At 57.0% G+C, this 16,925-nt stretch overlaps 1 protein-coding gene across 2 annotated transcripts; it reads right to left on the minus strand.

Annotated features, from left to right (window-relative positions):
* Positions 1-3,686: 3,686 nt before the first annotated feature.
* Positions 3,687-15,837, minus strand: PLPP2 (phospholipid phosphatase 2). 2 transcript variants are annotated; one of them, XM_050934162.1, is made up of 7 exons: positions 15,676-15,837; positions 14,693-14,781; positions 7,165-7,316; positions 6,440-6,717; positions 6,186-6,243; positions 5,540-5,716; positions 3,687-4,714 (listed from the first exon to the last, which is right to left on the minus strand). In XM_050934162.1, the coding sequence occupies exons 3-7, from the start codon at positions 7,198-7,200 to the stop codon at positions 4,580-4,582; spliced, it is 684 nt and encodes a 227-aa protein (XP_050790119.1). In that variant the 5' UTR covers positions 7,201-7,316; positions 14,693-14,781; positions 15,676-15,837; the 3' UTR covers positions 3,687-4,579. The 2 variants fall into 2 exon arrangements, with proteins under 2 accessions (XP_050790119.1, XP_050790118.1); XM_050934161.1 differs by lacking the exon at positions 14,693-14,781 and having other exon boundaries at positions 15,676-15,824.
* Positions 15,838-16,925: the final 1,088 nt, after the last annotated feature.

Genomic DNA, 16,925 nt, shown 5'->3' on the forward strand with positions numbered 1-16,925 from the left:
GGGGTTGTTCTGGAAGCCGGGCCTCCTCTAGGCTACAGAATCAGCCCCCCCGCTGCAGAAGCCTGAGTCTGCAGCAGGCCTGGAACGAGCATTCGAGAGACGCAATGGAGTGTGGACACTCCGGCATGATGACAATTGTTACGTGCCTGCTTAGGGAACCCTGTCACTGAGGCTCACATCCAGTTAAGGGGCTTACCCCCAAATCTTGAATGGCTGACTGGTCCCTGCCCAGCTGCTGCTCCCTCTACCGGACGGGGTTGTCCACTGGTAATGCTCAGAGCCGAAGCGTTATGGAAAACCACATGAAACAAATTGCATGCAACTTCAGAGCTGCTACAGCCGTGGCATCATTCGTTCACAGCCAGCATCTCATGTCTGCTGCAGAGTCAAGAATCTCGGAGAGAGAGTTTACAAGCAAAGGGCTGTGGCCAGTTGGATCTAAAGGTAAAGCTAGTTTTGTTCCAGCAGGAGGCAGGATTCCCCATTCTGGCCCCTCCTCATGAGAGGCGCTGTGCACCAACAGCTACTGCGGTCAGGAGCAGCTGCAGGCACGGGGCCACTTTGCCACCAACTGGGTGAACTCAGGTAAGTTGCAGCCCCACTCTCTGCCTCAGTTTCCCCACCTGAAAATGGGGCTGATACCAACCTGCCGACATCACCGTGCTTTGAGCTCGTTCCAGGTCAAAGGCTGCAGAAACACCAGCCATGCTGTAAATGGGCGATGTGGGCACGAGGGGTCCGGCTGGACTCGCCAGCACACCGACGAATCCCAGCTCCCTGCTCCTCTCAGCATTGCCACCACATCCGCCCTGCCCTCCTGCTGCTGAGGTTTTGGGGCAGAGAGACCCACCTTGCCCAATGCTGTGGATGAAGGGAGCAGCCAACAGCGACAGGCAATCCTCCACCCCCCGCCCCATTACTGATAACCTGGGCCACCTCCCCACAGCAAGCCACTGTTATCCCAGCTCCTCACAGCCCTTTGCTCTCCCCCACCTACTCCCCCAGCCAGACCCAGCTGCTCTGAACCTCCACTCACCATGTGCAACATGGAGAGAAGGATTTGTCTGGTCAATTTCTACTGGGCAGGGTCCCCTCCCTTGGTTTGGTGCAGCACCTCGCACCGGGCCTGGCTCTCAGACGAGGGCTAGGATCTGTTTGTAATACAGACCACAGAAGCTGGGCAGAGGAGCATCCCCGGTCAATTCAGACGCCATCCTCCAAAAAGCAAATGGCTCTTCCCAGAGATGGGCAATAAAGAATACCAAGAGGCCATGACTAGTGCTCAGTCCCTCTCTCTATTATTAAAAAAGGCTAACTGGAAATCTGGAAGATAATAAATCACCACACGAGATCCTGGTTTTACAGGGGGGTTTTTGCAGCTGACCGGGCAGCAGAAACATCTGGAAATATCAGGCAGACGCCTCTATGCCTCTTTTTGTTTTGCACTTAGTTTTACAGAGTTGGGCAGGTCAGACGAGTGCCTGAAGCGAAACACAAACAGCTACGCTTTGCTGCTGGTTGCAGAGGGCTCCAGGGGGAGTGGTTTGCACAGCTCAGCCCTGCCTACATGCCCTGTTCTGATCTCACACCTGGAGACGGCCTGAACTCCCGATTTGTGCCGGCATAACATAGCTCCGAATCAGGCTCTCATGCCCCATAAGCCAAGTCCCATCTCTGCCTGCCCCTCCAAGGGTGAATGTCACGCCTGCCCCAAGCTGTCATCTGTGGCATCCCAGCTGTGAAGCAAGGAAGGCTTAGACAGGGGATTTGTTCACTTTCCTGATGCCCAGCTCCACAGGGGTGGATGTGCAAGGATCAGGCCCAGAGGATCATGTCCAGCTAAGGACAGGCTTACACACCATTCCATACACAATCCTGCATTCCTTGAACTCTTGGGTGTGCACAAGTAATGCAGGAGCAGGCACTTACCCACCCGAGGGTCTCGTCAGCAGTCCCGGTGCCAGCCAAGCCATCACCATCTATCCCTCCTATGATCTCACCTGGCCCAGGCACCTATCATTCAAGGGCCAAAAATTTGGCTGCTGGAAGGCACCACCGGGATCTCCACTCTCTTTACAAGCGCTAATTAAGCAGCTGCACCTTTACGATGTAGGTGAGTAGCATCATCTCTGGTTTATAGACGGGCGAAACTCAACGCATGGATATTCAGGTCCGGTTTTTCCAAGACAGCTAAAAGCACCTCTCCCCTCATTGACGAGAGCTGCTCCATACTGAACACTTGGGCTTAAAATGACATGACCGTGGTAACACGGCAAATCAGTGGCAGGGCTGGGAAATGAACTGGCTTCTCAACTCCCCAGTGCACAAACCATTACTCAGTGCTGCTTTCCACCACTCCACGTTGATCATCGCAGGAGCATTTTTATGAGTGTTGCCCGATGCATTTCAAACCTCTTCCAAGTGTCCATCCTCTCACCCCCTTCTGTTTCTAAACCACCAATTGCCTTGCCAATTACAACACACCGACAGCAAGCCCTACTTTCCGTCCCTGACCACAGCTTTTGGACTGAGATTTTTTTTCTGTGGCAGGCCTGAATGCCAAAGGGAAAGATAGCTTGGAAAGAGTCACTCAGCTCTGACTTACAAGGGAATGCAAGAAAAACAGTTCTCATTCAGCAAGCTTTTAAGCCTTTTTTAAAATGTCGATATAAAAATAATAATCCTGCCCTGGTCCCGTTACACAGAGCCAAGAAACTTGCATGGTTACCATCTCTGCCTTGCAAGCGGCCTGCAGCACATCTTTGCTCTAGCAAACTTTTAAGGCACAAGAAATTAACAGCCATCTAGAAACCTGCTAAAAACTTTCCTGATCTCTCTTAGATACATGATCCCCCCTCACTGCAGTATCTGAGCACCTCACCATTTTTAATGTATTGATCCCCACAACCCCTGTGAGGGAGGCTAGTACTATTATTGCCATTGTACAGATGGAAGTCCAGAGAGATTAAGTGACTTGACCAAGGTTGCACAGGAAGTCAGTTGCAGAGCAGGGAATTTAACTCAGGTCTAAGCCTCAGACTAGAGCACTAACCTCTGGACCGTGCTTCCTCTCGGTGACGGTGGTGGTTACCCCATTGGTCCACCTCCTGGTGGAAAGGGCAGCCAGGTTAAAAATCCTAATTAAAGAAAAGAAAAAACTAATAGATGGAGAGCGAATGAAGTTTACAGGATCCGAGGCATGAACTGTGCAATCCGAGTCACTAGCACATACTACAGAGCCAACCGCAGGACCCATGCCCATCTTCGCTTTCCATCACTCCTCCCGTTTGTTTCCCTTTCACATGTCACTCCTCTAGGATCTGCTGAAAGTCAGAACTGGTCGGTTTCACTCACTCTTGGTTCTAGTCATTTTCATATAGTCGAGCCCAATTTCCTGGCGCTTGCCTCACAAAGCCAGCAAAGAAAGGGATGGGGGAGGGTATCGACGTTAAGAACCCAAAACCCATTCCCACTGAAATGTTAAAAATCTATAATTTGAGGCAAACGTTTCTATCAATTTGGGGTTTCATAAAAATCCCCCGTTTCTGAAAAACAAAAAACAAAAACATTTAAACCCATGTATTTTGAGGCCACAAACATCCGTGGAGTAAAAGAATAGACCTGACACTGCCATTCTTTCAGGATGATCTAATGTAAAAATAAAAACACACTGAATACAAAAAACGCATCATCATGAAGATTTATGTAGTTTAAAAGGAGGCCCAAGTATCCTTGGTGCCAGATGCAGCTGTGTGGTAGAGGCGAGATTGTTAGCAGGAGCTGGACCAGGTAACGTGCTCTCTCAAAGGGCCAGAATCCGTGCCCATCTCCAGACTGCAATTTATTTCCTTTACCACAGAAGATTTCCCCCTGCCCATCCCCATCCCCCCTATTAAAGAATCAGCTGAGACGGCTGCAGAGAGTTTCCTATGGAGCGTCCAGGGCACCTCACAAACTCAGGCGGCAGTTCACTCTGGCGCAGCGGGGTCAGGAGTGATGGGAGCAGACTCTCCCCAGGCATCGATCATTTGCATCGGCTGCTGAGTCCTGGGAATATTTTAAGGTGACCAAGCTGCAGAGAAGAACTCGGGTTCAAATCATTAGCCCAGCAATGTTCCGGTGGCATTGGCCTCCTGGTGGTGTCCCAGCGAGGATCTGGAGTCATCAACACGAATATAATTTGACGCTCTCAGCGCCACACCACTCAGGCTTCACATGGAGTTTACTCTTCGCTTCACAAGCAGTCCCACCCCTGTGCCTCTTCCATGCAGAGGGCTGGAAAGCCACCCTCGGAAGCACGAGACGCACCCACCCACTCATGGAGGGATTCACGCCCCTGGAGCTGAGAGGCAGGAGGGCTGGTTACTGCACAGCGCTCCATATGAGCATTAAAAACGTCTTTGCTTGGTTCCCCCCAGGGGGTCCCTCGGGTGCCGTGGCACCATGCAGTAATAAGGAACTCATTAGCCGTGGAACCAATTAACCGGGATTCCCCCCTCAAAGCCCTGGCAGGCAGCCTGGTGGGGCCTGGGATTAGCCATCAGCTGTCCAGCAGCGCTGCCCCCCCAGCTCCCGCGGCTCAGGGAGCTCCCGGATAGCTGTAGTGGTTGCGATCGGGCTCACTCCTGGTCAGCGGTAAGCTGGGTTTGTGCTCCGGGTCTGCCTCACACTGCAGAGGTGGACGCTGCTTGAAGAAGTCAGAGACATAGCGGACCTGGGGCAGGGAGGAAGAAAGAAGAGAAAAGAATGAGGCTTTAGGGGATAATTTCATCAAGGGAACATCTCTCAGTGGATCCAGGATCCAGGCCAGGGCTCAGGGAGATCCTGTGTGGTGACACCGGCCCAGAGAGGGCCACGGGGTCTGGCTGCGTCCAGCAGCCTCGATAAAGTTTTGGTCTGAGTGACTTGCCCAAGGTCACGCAGCAAGTCAGTGGCAGAACTGGGAACAGAGCCCAGGAGTCCTGACTCCTTGTGCCTGGGGACCGTGAGGCCCTGCTCTGCTGCACAGAGCGACGGAGGAGAAGGAGGGTGTGAAGCAATGTCACAGAGCATCCCAAACAGCTGCTGCTGGCTTAGCCTGTTAGTTCCTCCTCAGCAGTCTCTGCTGGGGAACCAAGCAGCACCTGAGACTCTGATCTGCGGCGAGCCTGGATCTTTAGGCCATTCCCACTGACCCCTGGGGCAATCGGCGGAACAGGGCACAACAGACCAGGTGCTAATGCGATGGCAGAGGGGGTGGATCGCCTCCCTCAAGCATCAGGCACCTGCAGTTACCTGGATTTGGGCAGGGCTGATACAAAGGGAGGAGGCTGAATCGAGACGCCCCGTTTCTGGGCTGGATGAGGTCAAAACCACCATCCAGAGCAAAGCTGCCAGGCATGCAAGATTGTGAGGATGGGGGGTGGGCACAGGGCTGCAAGGCTGGGGAGAAGGGGGGGAGCGCTAGGATCTATCCGTCAGCAGGCGGTGCCCACGGCAGAGCCAGAGATCCCTCGGGGAGCATGGAGGGAGGGGTGGGGATGCCCCCATGTGCGCTTACAATGAGGATGGCAATGAGCGCCCCTTGGAGGAGCCCCACTAGCACATCACTCCAGTGGTGCTTGTAGTCGGAGACCCGGGTGTAGCCCACGAAGATGGCGAAGGCGATCAGGAAGAACTGGATCGTGGGGCGCAGGAGCCGGGCCCATTTCCCGATCAGCCGGGCCTGGACGTACAGCTGGGGAGAGAAGGGACGGTCAGTCAGTCGCCCCAGTGCCACCCCCAGCCCAGTGCCAGCAGGGTCGCTTCACCTAGATGTTCCCACCCCGGGATCGCCCCGCGGACCACGCGCAGGGACCCAAAACCAAGTGGGGTTGCACAATGATGCTAGTGGGGGCACGGATGGTGGTGGCCATACCGCTGGATTCTGCCCCCAGCAGGCAGGGTGGAGGGGATGGACACTGCAGCTCAGCCAGGCAAAGGGATTAACCCAAGTTCACATAATCAGAGGCACAACTGGAAACATAACCCAGGAGTCCTGACTCCCACTTCCCCTTGGCTCTACCCACTGGACCACACCTCCCCCAGAGCTGGGAATAGAACCCAGGAGTCCTGACCTACCGACTCCCCTCAGCTCTACCCACTAGACCACACTCCCCCCTTTCTCTGCTGTGACAGCACACGCACACCCAGAGATAGCTACTCACTGCCAGGAACACCATGCAGTACATCCCAAAGGAGGAGTGTCCAGAATAGAAGGATAACCTGAAAGAACAAAGACTAGGATCAGGAGGAGAGACCCCAATCCCTCCACCCTGCCCTCAAATAAGCCCACGGGACCCCCCCACGATGGATATCAGTCTGGTATGGCGTTTCTCAGGTTCTCAAGCCGCCCTCCCCCACCCCCAACACCCGTGAGAAGGTTCTCCCCCCCACACCCCCATGAAGCCCCTCGTGTCACCTGGACTCGGTGATGTTTCTGGGGTCCCCCCGGCACACATTCTCCAGCTGCTTGTAGACGGAGCAGTTCACCTTGGACCAGTCGGGGTCGCAGACGTCCAAGAAGTTGGGCCGGAGCCGGCCGATCATGTACTTGGCTAGGTCGGTCAGGGACTGGCTGACGGCCCCGCCGAAGAGGAACGTACCCACTACCTTGTAGAGGGCGGCGAGGTAGTTGTTGTACTCGGACTTGGAGTGGAGCTGCTCAGCGTACACCAGGTAGGCCTCGCCCGCGGAGATCTGCGGAAGCCAAGGGAGGGCCAGTGAGCAGCCGCCCAGGAGGAGCCAGGGCCGGCTCTGCTCTCCAAGACCTGGGCAGCAAGGACAGCAGAGCCAATCCCAGCTGGAGCGGCCAGGAGCACCGCTGCAGAGTTTTGCTGTGGGGTGGTGGTGAAGGGAGCTGCTGGCTCTGGGGGAAGCTCCCAGCAGGGGACAGAGAGGCCTTGAGAGTTATCCCTGCCCCAGCCTCTCCCCGCAGGGAGCCGGCCACACGGGCAGATCGATGGGACCAGAGATACCCTTAGAGTCCCTGCAGGGCCGGCTGCTCGGTGCGGGAGTCAGCTAAGGGATCTGCTGCCCAGATCAGCCAGGTCGTGGTGTTCCGGGATGGGGTGGCGCAAGGCCGTCTAAGAGGGTGCTCAGGAAGGGGGAGGGGAATGAAAAGGGGAGCCCCCCAGGTTTCCTTACAATGAGGACGGTGCAGGTGATGGTGACTCCCGCCATGAGCCCATGGGTGATGGTGTCTGGCCTGTAGGGGTAGCGGATGGAGTCATCGTTGCAGTAGAATCCGCGCTCGTACGGAGAGTTCACCAGAGTGAGGATGACGAAGGGCAGGGAAGCTGAAGGCAGAGCGGGGAGGGGAGTCAGGGAGGTTCTCTCTGTACGAGGGGGCACAGTCCATCCCCCCCAGGGGTATATCTCCCTTGCTCCCCTCCTTTCCCTCTGGAGAGCAGGGAGATGCCCAGCAATGGGCTCCATGTCCCATCCTGGCTGGCACGGGTGGAACCAAAGTCCCTTTTGCAGGTTCAGAGATTTGCTGACTCCCGGCCCAGCCACCCCCATTTACCAGGCCTAGCTGAGCTCGGAGCGCCACAGACCAAACTCAGACAGCACCGGACCCAGCAAAGCCGCCACCGGCCACCCCTGCCTGGATCTGCGGTGGGATATGGAGCATCCTCACCCCTAGGTGGCTCGGTCCTGGTTGGAAGGAACCAGACATGGGGCCCATCACAATCTCTTTGAAAGGAGCTGGCGGTTCCCTGCTCAGTGGGCAGGTGCCCACGACACTGCCACTGGCATGAACGCCCCCCTCCGGTTCAGTCCTTATCTGTGTGCTGAGCCTGGGGGGCAACGGCAGAGGGCAGCACACGGGGGAAGGCTGCTCCCGACACTGCCCACATGGCACCTACTCTCTGGCTAGAGGGGGCTCCCGAATCCAGAGGGGACAAGGCAGCCCCTCTGGCTGGCACTAGAGTCACTTACGATCCTGCCCCAAGCCTGCCCCCCCCATGCCGCGCACCACTCACGGAGGGGGGTAGCCGGGGTCTAATTCAATGCAGACGTGACTCTGGGCTGGGGCAGATCCCAGGGAAGGATCCTGAACTATCCAGCACCTGAGCAAGTTCGGAGACAGGATTCCAGGCCAGATGGACCGTCGGTCCGACCCAGCACAGCTGTTCTAAAGGGTCTTTATAGCCCTGGGTCGGGGTCACCAGCAGGACGGCCTGGATGGGCCCAATCACTGCCAGGCACCCACATTCCCCCAGGGAGGCCACGACCTCAGTCACAGCTGCCCTGATTCACAGGACTCTGCCTTCCAGGGATACAAGGCAACTGGCGGAGGAGCTGGCACCCCCTGGGCCCTCCTGTCCGCTCCCTGGCTGCTGCTGATTAGCAGAGCCCCGTTATCAGGCCCTGGCAGCTGCGAGGCTGCTGTAAACACAACCACCTGCAGAGCAGAAATTGCAACTCAGCTGCAAGGAGCATCCCTCCCATCTGCCGCTTGGCACTAGCCTCCCTCCGACAGGCCCGCATGTCCCTCAGCTGCGGCTCCGCATTCAGCCACCGCAGCAGAACCGGAGAGACCCACCAAGCCCGGGTCAGTGTGAAATTCAACAGCCATATTTAGGTAGGAAGGGTGGTCTTGTGACTAAGACCCCCGCACTGGCACTTAGGAAATCTGGGTTCAGGCCACAGATGCCCTGCGTGGCCCTGGGCAAGTCACTTTGGTTCTGCCTCAGTTTCCCCATCTATAAAAATCAGGGTCCTGCTTTTCTCCCAATCGTTACCTGTCCTGCCTCCTTAGATTGCAAGGTCTTTGGGGCAGAAGCTGTCTTCTACTCTGTGTATGTACACCATCTCACACAATGGGGCCCTGATCTGCACTGGGGCCTTTAGGTGCTACTGGAGTAGACAGAAAGACATCTAACACCTGCCATTCTCCAAATGCTCCACGGTCAGTAGCTAATCCTCACAGCTCCCGCTGTGAATTTCTCCCTTTTACAGGTGGGGAAACTGAGGCACAGAACAGAGAATTGGCTTGCCCATGGTCACCCAGCCCTGTGTTTATATCACAGCCCCAACCACATCCTAGCTATGCTGCGCAGGCCCAGTGCAGCCTATGTGCAGAGAGGGTGTGATATGCCGGGGGAGGAGGGGAAGCTTTACAGTAATACCTCGAGCTTCCAATCAGGAACAAGGCCCCCCGTGTGCCCGGTGCTGCACACAGCAAAACGTGGATTCTGCCCCGGAAAGCTTCTAATGTACCTTCCCAGAGTCATGCAGAGCCAGGAGTCACAGTCCCTTGCTCTAACCACCAGACTATACTGTCCCATGACCTACAATACTACAGGGGGTGGCAGCTCTTCCTCATCCCACCACTACAGCATCCAGTGGGACGAGGCATCCACGGGTTTCCAGCCTCCTCGCTGGGGAGTCGGGGTGATGACTAAGGACAGGCCAATGCCAGCGGGCCAGGCACAGAGCCCGAGGAGGTGGGGCCGGTGATTTCAAAACTCAGCCATTCCCAGGGCCAACCTGCTGCCAGCTTCCCATGAGCCCAGGAGGCCTCGGAGAAACCTTCATCTTCACCTTCCTCCTACACCGTCTAGACCCACCCAGGCCGGGCTGACGAGAGGGGAGGAAAAGGGAGGACAATCATACTAGGGCCTCTGACATGCAGGCAGCCGGACTCATTCTCCTCTATGCAGGGCCAAGTCTCTGGGGGACCCCTCCACCCCAACCCCTCTCAATCAACAAAGCAGATCGCCTGTATCTTTGCCTTCTTCAATCTTCCAGCTGCTCCCGTCCCTCTGTCGCCTGACCACCGCCAGCCAAGCAGGGCAGTGACCCTCTCTCCTGGCCAGTCGACTTGTTTCTCTTCAGTGCAGTGCTTAGAAATGGGGTCCTAGGCCCACCCCACTCCCTGGGCAGACAACACATCCCTGGGGCCGCCCCCGAAGACCCCGTCGCCCTCCTACAGAGCCGCTCTTCCCAGGATCCGATAGCTCTTCACTACCGACAGGGAGAGAAGGCACCCAGCCTAACTTTGCGCTCTTCCAAGCCAAAGGCAGACCACTTCCTCTGCCTGCAACGGGACCACGCCACCGGTGACTAGCCCCTGGGTCAGGATGAAGGTAACGAGCCCCCTACATCTCTGTCCCCAAGCTGAGGCTCCATCCCACCCTGCACACCATCCCCTCAGCCAGCTGGCTCATTCCCGTCAATTAAGATGGCAATTTTCAGCCCCAGAGGTTTTACCCAAAATAGCAGCCCCGGCGCCTGCGTTCACCGGATGAATAAGTGGTCGTTAGCGTGACAGCTTGCAGCCTCTCAGCAATTACCTGTGGCTGCTGAATCTGGAGGGGGATAAGGAATGTGTGCTAAGGAGCCGTGCTCTGCCTTATAGATGGTGCCCCGGTGAGTGCCCCGAGGGCCAGGGGGCAGCGCTAGGAACATCACTCAGCCCAATCCTGTCCATCCCCTGCACACCATTGCCCAGCTCAGACCGTGCCGCAAGATCCTACCCACTCCCCTGGAGCCCCACAGATCCGACCTGCTGCTCCCCCTGCATCGCCCCAAATCCCCTCCCTGCGGCAGAGCTGTTCCCCTCGGAGATCATGCTCCGCGCTTGCTTCCCTCCCTCCAAGCAAGACCAGGTGGATATTTACACAGTCCGCGTCACAGGTACAAGGCCACCGTTCCCCCCACCTTCCTGCGCATGACACACGCCGCCTGTGCCAGCTCCCGGGCCGAATCGGCAGTGGGGCAGGTCTCGTTCTGTGCCAGCTCAGGCAGAGCGGAGGCCTGGCAGTCAGTACCAGGGTGGGGCAGGAAGAGACGGTCACTCCACCCAAATGGTCCGAACCCTGCCTGCTGCTGCCACTGGAACAACTCGCCAGGCTGCAGCAGGGCACGCGGACCGAGATACAACAGCCCTGGTGCGATGGAGCCAGGGCAGGGGCAGGACATGAGCCCAGCAGACATGCTCCAGGGCTGGCTGGGCCGCAGCAGTACTAGCCCTAGCCAGGCAGTCGTGGGTACACACCTCCCCCTGCCTGGTATGCTGGGAGATCCCCCCCCCCCCCCCCCACGACTCCACAAGGGGCTTGAACCTAAGTCTCCAAACAGCTCCAGCCCTGCAGAGATGCCTGCGAGATGGGGCTCTCCTGCGCCCCCCTTTACTCTGCAGACACCGTGCTTTGCCCCAGCAAAGGACAGTGCTTTCCCTATGGTGACACGGGGGAGGAGGAAGCCGGCAGTGCTGGGAGGTAACCGGGAAAGGAAGGATTCAGCGACAGGACCGGACCAAGGGCGGTTTTCTGTTCAACGAGGCCCTGCATGTGCTGGAGCCCACCCAGCCCCACCCTCCACTACGACAGGGTCCCACAGCCGCCTTCCCGGACCCAAGTGCTGTTCTGGGAGCCAGGCACCCCGGTGCATTCCCACTTGTGGGAGTGGCGCCCCCTGGTGTCATGCTCCTATAGCCACACAGGCAACGTAACCCCTTGAGGATGTAGCCCCCCACCACCACCTTCTGTAACCAATCTAAGAGGCGCTCTGGGAACTGGCATCTCTCCTCCATGATCCCTGGGGGATCAGTGTCTGCTGTATGTGACAGCAGGAGCTCAGAGTCTGCTGTCACATAGGGGAGACTGCAGGGGCTGTGGCTAATGGGTTGGTTCTATCCGTGGGCACTGCCATGCACAGAGCCCAGTTAATAGAGCTGGTCAGATAAGGGGGGGATGCAGGGGAGGAGACAAAATTCCATTTCCAAGTTAACCGAAACTTTCCAGTTGGCTGCATTCTTAATGACACTTTGTTGTGCCTGGTCCCTGGACTCAGTTACGGCTTTGCAGGGTGGTTTATAAGCACTTGGAGAGCAGGGAGATTTCTCTGACCAAGCACAGATGACAGAGCAACCATCGGCCACCTGGAGGCGGCAAGCTAGGCCTTGTCAGCACTAGGATTTCTGTCAATGGTGCAGTTGCACCAGTGCAAACTCCTTGTGGAAACACAATTTGCACCAGCAGAGCTTATGTTGGTTTAAGACAAGGATAAGTGGCTCTGGTGTAAGTACCATCTTCACTAGATGTTTGCGCTAATGCACCTATGCTGGTGGCTGAGATCCCAGTGTAGACAAGGCAGCACTATCTATCTGGTTTAAGACTAGGGATCTGTCTATACTGAGGTGGATGGCTTGTTTGTGCTTTCACTAGTGCAACCTCCCACAAAGTGGATGCGCTGCCCTGGCGCAAGATGGGGCTTGCACTAGTGAAATTTACCCTGTAAATTACCAGCATACATTGCACTTGGGCAAGCCCCATTTTGCACCAGGACAGTGTCCACATTAGGGGCTTGCACTGGTGAAGTTACACCAGTGCAAATTACCCTAGCATAGACAGGCTGCAGGATCTGCCACACTCCTCTTCAGCTGCAGGACCCTTCCAGGCCATGGGACCCAGCACTAGGTGCATCCGAGGCAGAGCTGGGGAGCCACAGGAGGCAAGAGGTTAAGCAGGTTTGTTTTACAGCATTGCAGAGGCTGCATTCTGATCGGTAGCCTCTCTTAGAGTCTGTTCTAATCCGCCCCAGGCCATGGGCCCTCAAGGGATGGTGCAAGGCCAGCACTGGAGGAAGAAGAAAGGGTCAACCGGACAGAGAACTGACTTCAGGGGACTGGATGGCTCAGCTACTGAACAGGGAGCTTTTCCCATCTAGGCCTCTGGAGTTCAACTCCTCAACCAGGCTGGACGCGGCCTAAAGCGGTTACCATCCCATGGCTGTGGGGGTTTGGTGGTGAGGGGCTCTACCCAGCCCCCAGCAGGGTAGGGAATCCCACCACTGAAGCCACCACCAGACAGTCATTCGCCTCTTGGTTAGCACTCCCGGCAGAGAATCCCAGTGCTCCGCTCCCGCCTCCAGCCCAGCCCAAGGCAGCCGGCAGTAACCTGCTTGTGTCGCGTCTGAACAGAGGATCCCAGCCCTACACCAATGCTTGAGCGCCAGCAAGCCAAGGTGCCTGCGTGAGTAACGAGGGCCGGAGGCACTGGGCTGCCTTAAAAGGGACGCATCTCCCAAGTTCCACCTTTAAAACAATTTCCATCCAGTCCATTGTTTAATAGGCCTCTGTGGGTAAACAGGCCCCCTTTGTCTTCTCTGCGCTGCACAAAAGCAAAAAAAAAAAAAAAAAAAAAAAAAAAAAATTATCAAGGAGGTGGGAAAAAGGCACCTCCACCTTTCTTGTGCAGCCTCCTGCCCAGGTGAAAAACTCACCCTGCTGGTTCCAGCAACATGCAAAATTCTCCCTTGCAACTTTCTCTGGCGGAAACAATGGCGAGTGGGGGGGAAAAAAAACCAAAAACTAAAAATAGCAACAGGCCTGTTGCTCCTTTCACACGCTTCAGCTGCGCAGGGCTTCCAGGTGAAACGCAAACACAGCAGGCATCTTAAAAATATACCCAAGACGTTCATTTGCAGCTCAAATTAGGCACCAGTTTTCCTCGCAGGATAATTTAATCCACAGCCACTAAAAATAAAAGAGCCACGCAAGAGAGAAACCTAAACAAAACCCAGAACCTCGGTTCCTTCCACCTGTGGTTTACACGAATCCCAGAGGAGGTCCAAGCTGAAATTAAGACCTGTGCCTTTATTTTAAGGGTATTTTAATTATGGGCTCGTAGATGGCTATTTTAGAGGCAGCATTTGTCTGCTCAGGGAGTGAAGAGGGCATGGGAGGTAGCTAAAACCGGCATGTGCACATTCAATATTTTTAACCCACTGGTTAACCCATTGCCCAACGGGGAGGTCAGAGCCAAGACCAGGTTGGTAGCAAAGGGAAGTTACCACCATCCAATGGCCGTTGGGTGACATGAAATTGGTGGGTCTCTGTTCAGTTCTTCACAGGGTCTGGTTCACCAGAGGAGCTGCTAGGGAAGGCAGCTGATCCCTTTCCCTCCAGGGCCCGGCTGAAGTGCATTGGCAGGGCAGCAGGCCAGTGCTGTAGCTGGTCTGAGGATAAGGTGTCTATGATCCAGCACTGGGTTCTCACAAGAGACCTGGGGGAGACACGTGCACTGGGGGAAATGCATACAAGCCTCAAAATCCAGAGCGATGCCACCCTATTCCAGACCTGGCTCCTGCTTGCATCCGCCAGCGTGCAAGTCACAGCGAGAAGGATACTAGCCAGTGGCCCACCATTCTGAGCCACAATGGCATAGGGACACAGAGCAAGGCGGTTGGTTCAGCCAGGGCAAGCCAGCTCCTGGCAGCAGCCTACACTCAAAGGGGAGAGTCTCCCTCACCAATGCACTGGCTGACGGTGCCAGCTTTACGCTGGGAAAGGGTGAAGGCAAAGGGGAAAGTCAACTGCTTTGCAGCCCACCAGCTGCACGCCCCGAGCCTCTCCTCAGAGACCCATTCTCGCGCCCCTGGCAGTGCTGGGGAGATTAGACAGGACCCCAGCGCTGATGCCATTTCACCTCTCTGCATCGGCCAAGCTGCCCCTTGGTGCCGCTGTGGCCAGAGCAGAAGTTCGGATGGGCCTGACTTCGTTGTTTACAGACAAAACGGCTCCCAGCTTCGCTCTAATTTAACCCTATATTTGCTGGCAAGTCAGCAACTTGCAGTAGAAAACCACTTCCCTGGATAACCTCCCCCAAGAATGCCTGTTTAAAAACAATTCGTGGCTGGCATCTGCCTAAATCAAGGCCCGCACCTTTGGCCTTTCCCCTCCAGATGGGATTTCTTAAACGGCCCAGCTGTCCAATTCTTGGAGCAAGATCCACAGCCGTCTCTCCCCACCCCCTGCAAGTGCACAGAGGGTGAGCCATAAACATACGCCGCCTGCTTTTCCCCGCACCGAAAACACTCTCTGGGTGGCAGGGTGCCAACACTGCCCACCTGCACAAATGCTCCTTGCGGATGCAAAGGCCAAAGCCCTTAATTCTTATGGTCCCTTCCCTGCACAGTCGCTCCAGGCTGGCAGATCGGAAGGAAACCAGTTCCTTATTGAGCCATAAACTCAGGACTGTGCCCTTATGAGCTGGCTAATGGCCTTTGGGAACAAAGGGTAACTGGGTGGCAGCTCAGGTGCTCACTCACCCAGCAAAGAGCCAACTCACATCCTCCAGCACAGCTGGCGGCTGGCTCCCACCCCCAGCTCACCTGCCCCACTGCAGGGGGCTGCTTCCATTGGGGTCACACACACACCCCCCATTAGGAGGGCAGCAGGGCTCCCTCCTGCAACGCAGGTTCACCCACTGGGCATGGGGCAGCCCCCTGAAGCCCCAGGGAGTGATATGGGGTCAGAGGGTCTGCTCTGGGGAACCAGGGCCAATTCCAGCCATAGGTCGAAAGGAAAAGAGACACAAGCACATGAGGGTTAAGGGACTCCCTTAACCAGCCCCCCCCACAACCTCCCATGCCAGCCCCCATCCCCTTCCCACTTCCACCCCCCAGCCCCGCACAGGCTGGAGCTGGGCCGGGAGGGGGAGAAGCTGGGGCCGGGCCCTGGCTCGGAAAGCTGCGGGCAATGCACAGCTGGCGCCGGGGGGGTTGGGGACACGCTGCACAGCTGGCGCTGGTGAAGGGGGGAGGGGGCTGCACAGCTGGTACCAGGACCGGACGGGGGTAGTTTTCCAACTGGCTCCGAACCGGGCAGCTGGCGCCAGGACCGGACAAGGGGGGGGGGGTCCTTACCGACCACCACGCAGAGCACATCGAGCACCACGAAGACTTTCCTGCGCTCCATGCTGGCTGCGGCTCCGCTCCCGGCCCCCCGTGCGCTGCCCTCCGCTCGGCCCCGCCGGCTCACATGGCCCCCGGCAGCAGGAGAAGGGCGAGCGAGCGACCGGCCGCCTGGCGAGGAGTTAAAGTCCGGGGCTCGGGGGGGGGGGCGGGGCCGGGCTGGGAGCGGACCGCCCTCCGCAGCCGCCTGCAGCCGCCAGGGGGCAGCGCCGCCGCCTGGGGAGCACGGGAGGAGATGGGGGCAGGGAGCGATGGGGCAGGAACAGAGTTGGGGGTTATAGGGTAGGAGATGGGGATGGGGAGAGGGGAGTTATGGGGCAGGGATGAGAGGGGGGTTATAGGATAGGAGATGGGGTCAGGAGGCGATGGGGAGGAGGTTATGGGGCAGGAACGAGACCTGGAGGTTATAGGGTAGGAGATGGGGCAGGGAAAATGGCACAGGAGAGGGGAGGGGGTTATGGGGCAGGGATAAGAGGTGGGGGTTATAGGGTAGGAGATGGGAGTAGGGAGTGATGGGGCAAGAGAGGGGAGGGGGTTATGGGGCAGGGATAAGCGGTGGGGGGTTATGAGGCAGGAGATGGGGAAGTGGGGGTTATGATGTAGAAGGTAGGGCAGGAGACGAGACTGAGGGTTTATAGGGGCAGGCGCTGACGAACTGTTGATGGGACCAAAGACAGGGCACCAGCGTGTTATGAGGCTGGTGATGGGGGGAAGGGAGTGATGGGGCAGGAGATGAGGGGTAGGGGCTTTTAGGACTGGAGATAGGAGGCGGGGGGTTTATGGGGCAGAAGATAGGGGCGAGGGGAGAGAGAATATTTCTGGTCACATGGGGAAGGGGAAAGCATCAGAAGACCAGTTACCTAATGCTCATGAGTGGTAATCCCAGCTCTGCTTTCTGAGTGTCGGGGCCCTGCTTAGCACCCACTCCTTCCCTGCCGCCCATCACCGTGGTTCTAAATCCCTCCTCTCCTGATCTAGGCTGGCTCCCATTCCCACCTCCCCTGCTGCGTTGTGCGGGACACCCCCCCGGCCCCTCACTCTGGAATCCTGCCTCCTAGAGTGCCCTGTACCTACAGCAAAGCAAACTCTCCTGCCCCCTGGCCAATTGTGCAAGGCTTGACCCCGGCAGGGAGGAACCAAACCAGCCAGGCAGGTAGTGGGGCCTTCAACCCGAGGCCGGGAGAAACACATCCTCCATTGCG

The sequence above is a fragment of the Gopherus flavomarginatus genome, chromosome 24 (genome assembly GCF_025201925.1).
Source record: "Gopherus flavomarginatus isolate rGopFla2 chromosome 24, rGopFla2.mat.asm, whole genome shotgun sequence".
NCBI classification, from domain to species: domain Eukaryota; kingdom Metazoa; phylum Chordata; order Testudines; family Testudinidae; genus Gopherus; species Gopherus flavomarginatus.

Bases quoted from the DNA above. Each gene is read 5' to 3' on its own strand.
- PLPP2 (XM_050934161.1), bottom strand. From the start codon at position 15,727: ATGGAGCGCAGGAAAGTCTTCGTGGTGCTCGATGTGCTCTGCGTGGTG. The intron at 6,718-7,164 runs GTAAGGAAACCT...TGGCTTCCGCAG, and splicing joins TCACCTGCACCGTCCTCATT to ATCTCCGCGGGCGAGGCCTA. The intron at 4,715-5,539 runs GTAAGCGCACAT...TCCCTGCCCCAG, and splicing joins CGCTCATTGCCATCCTCATT to GTCCGCTATGTCTCTGACTT.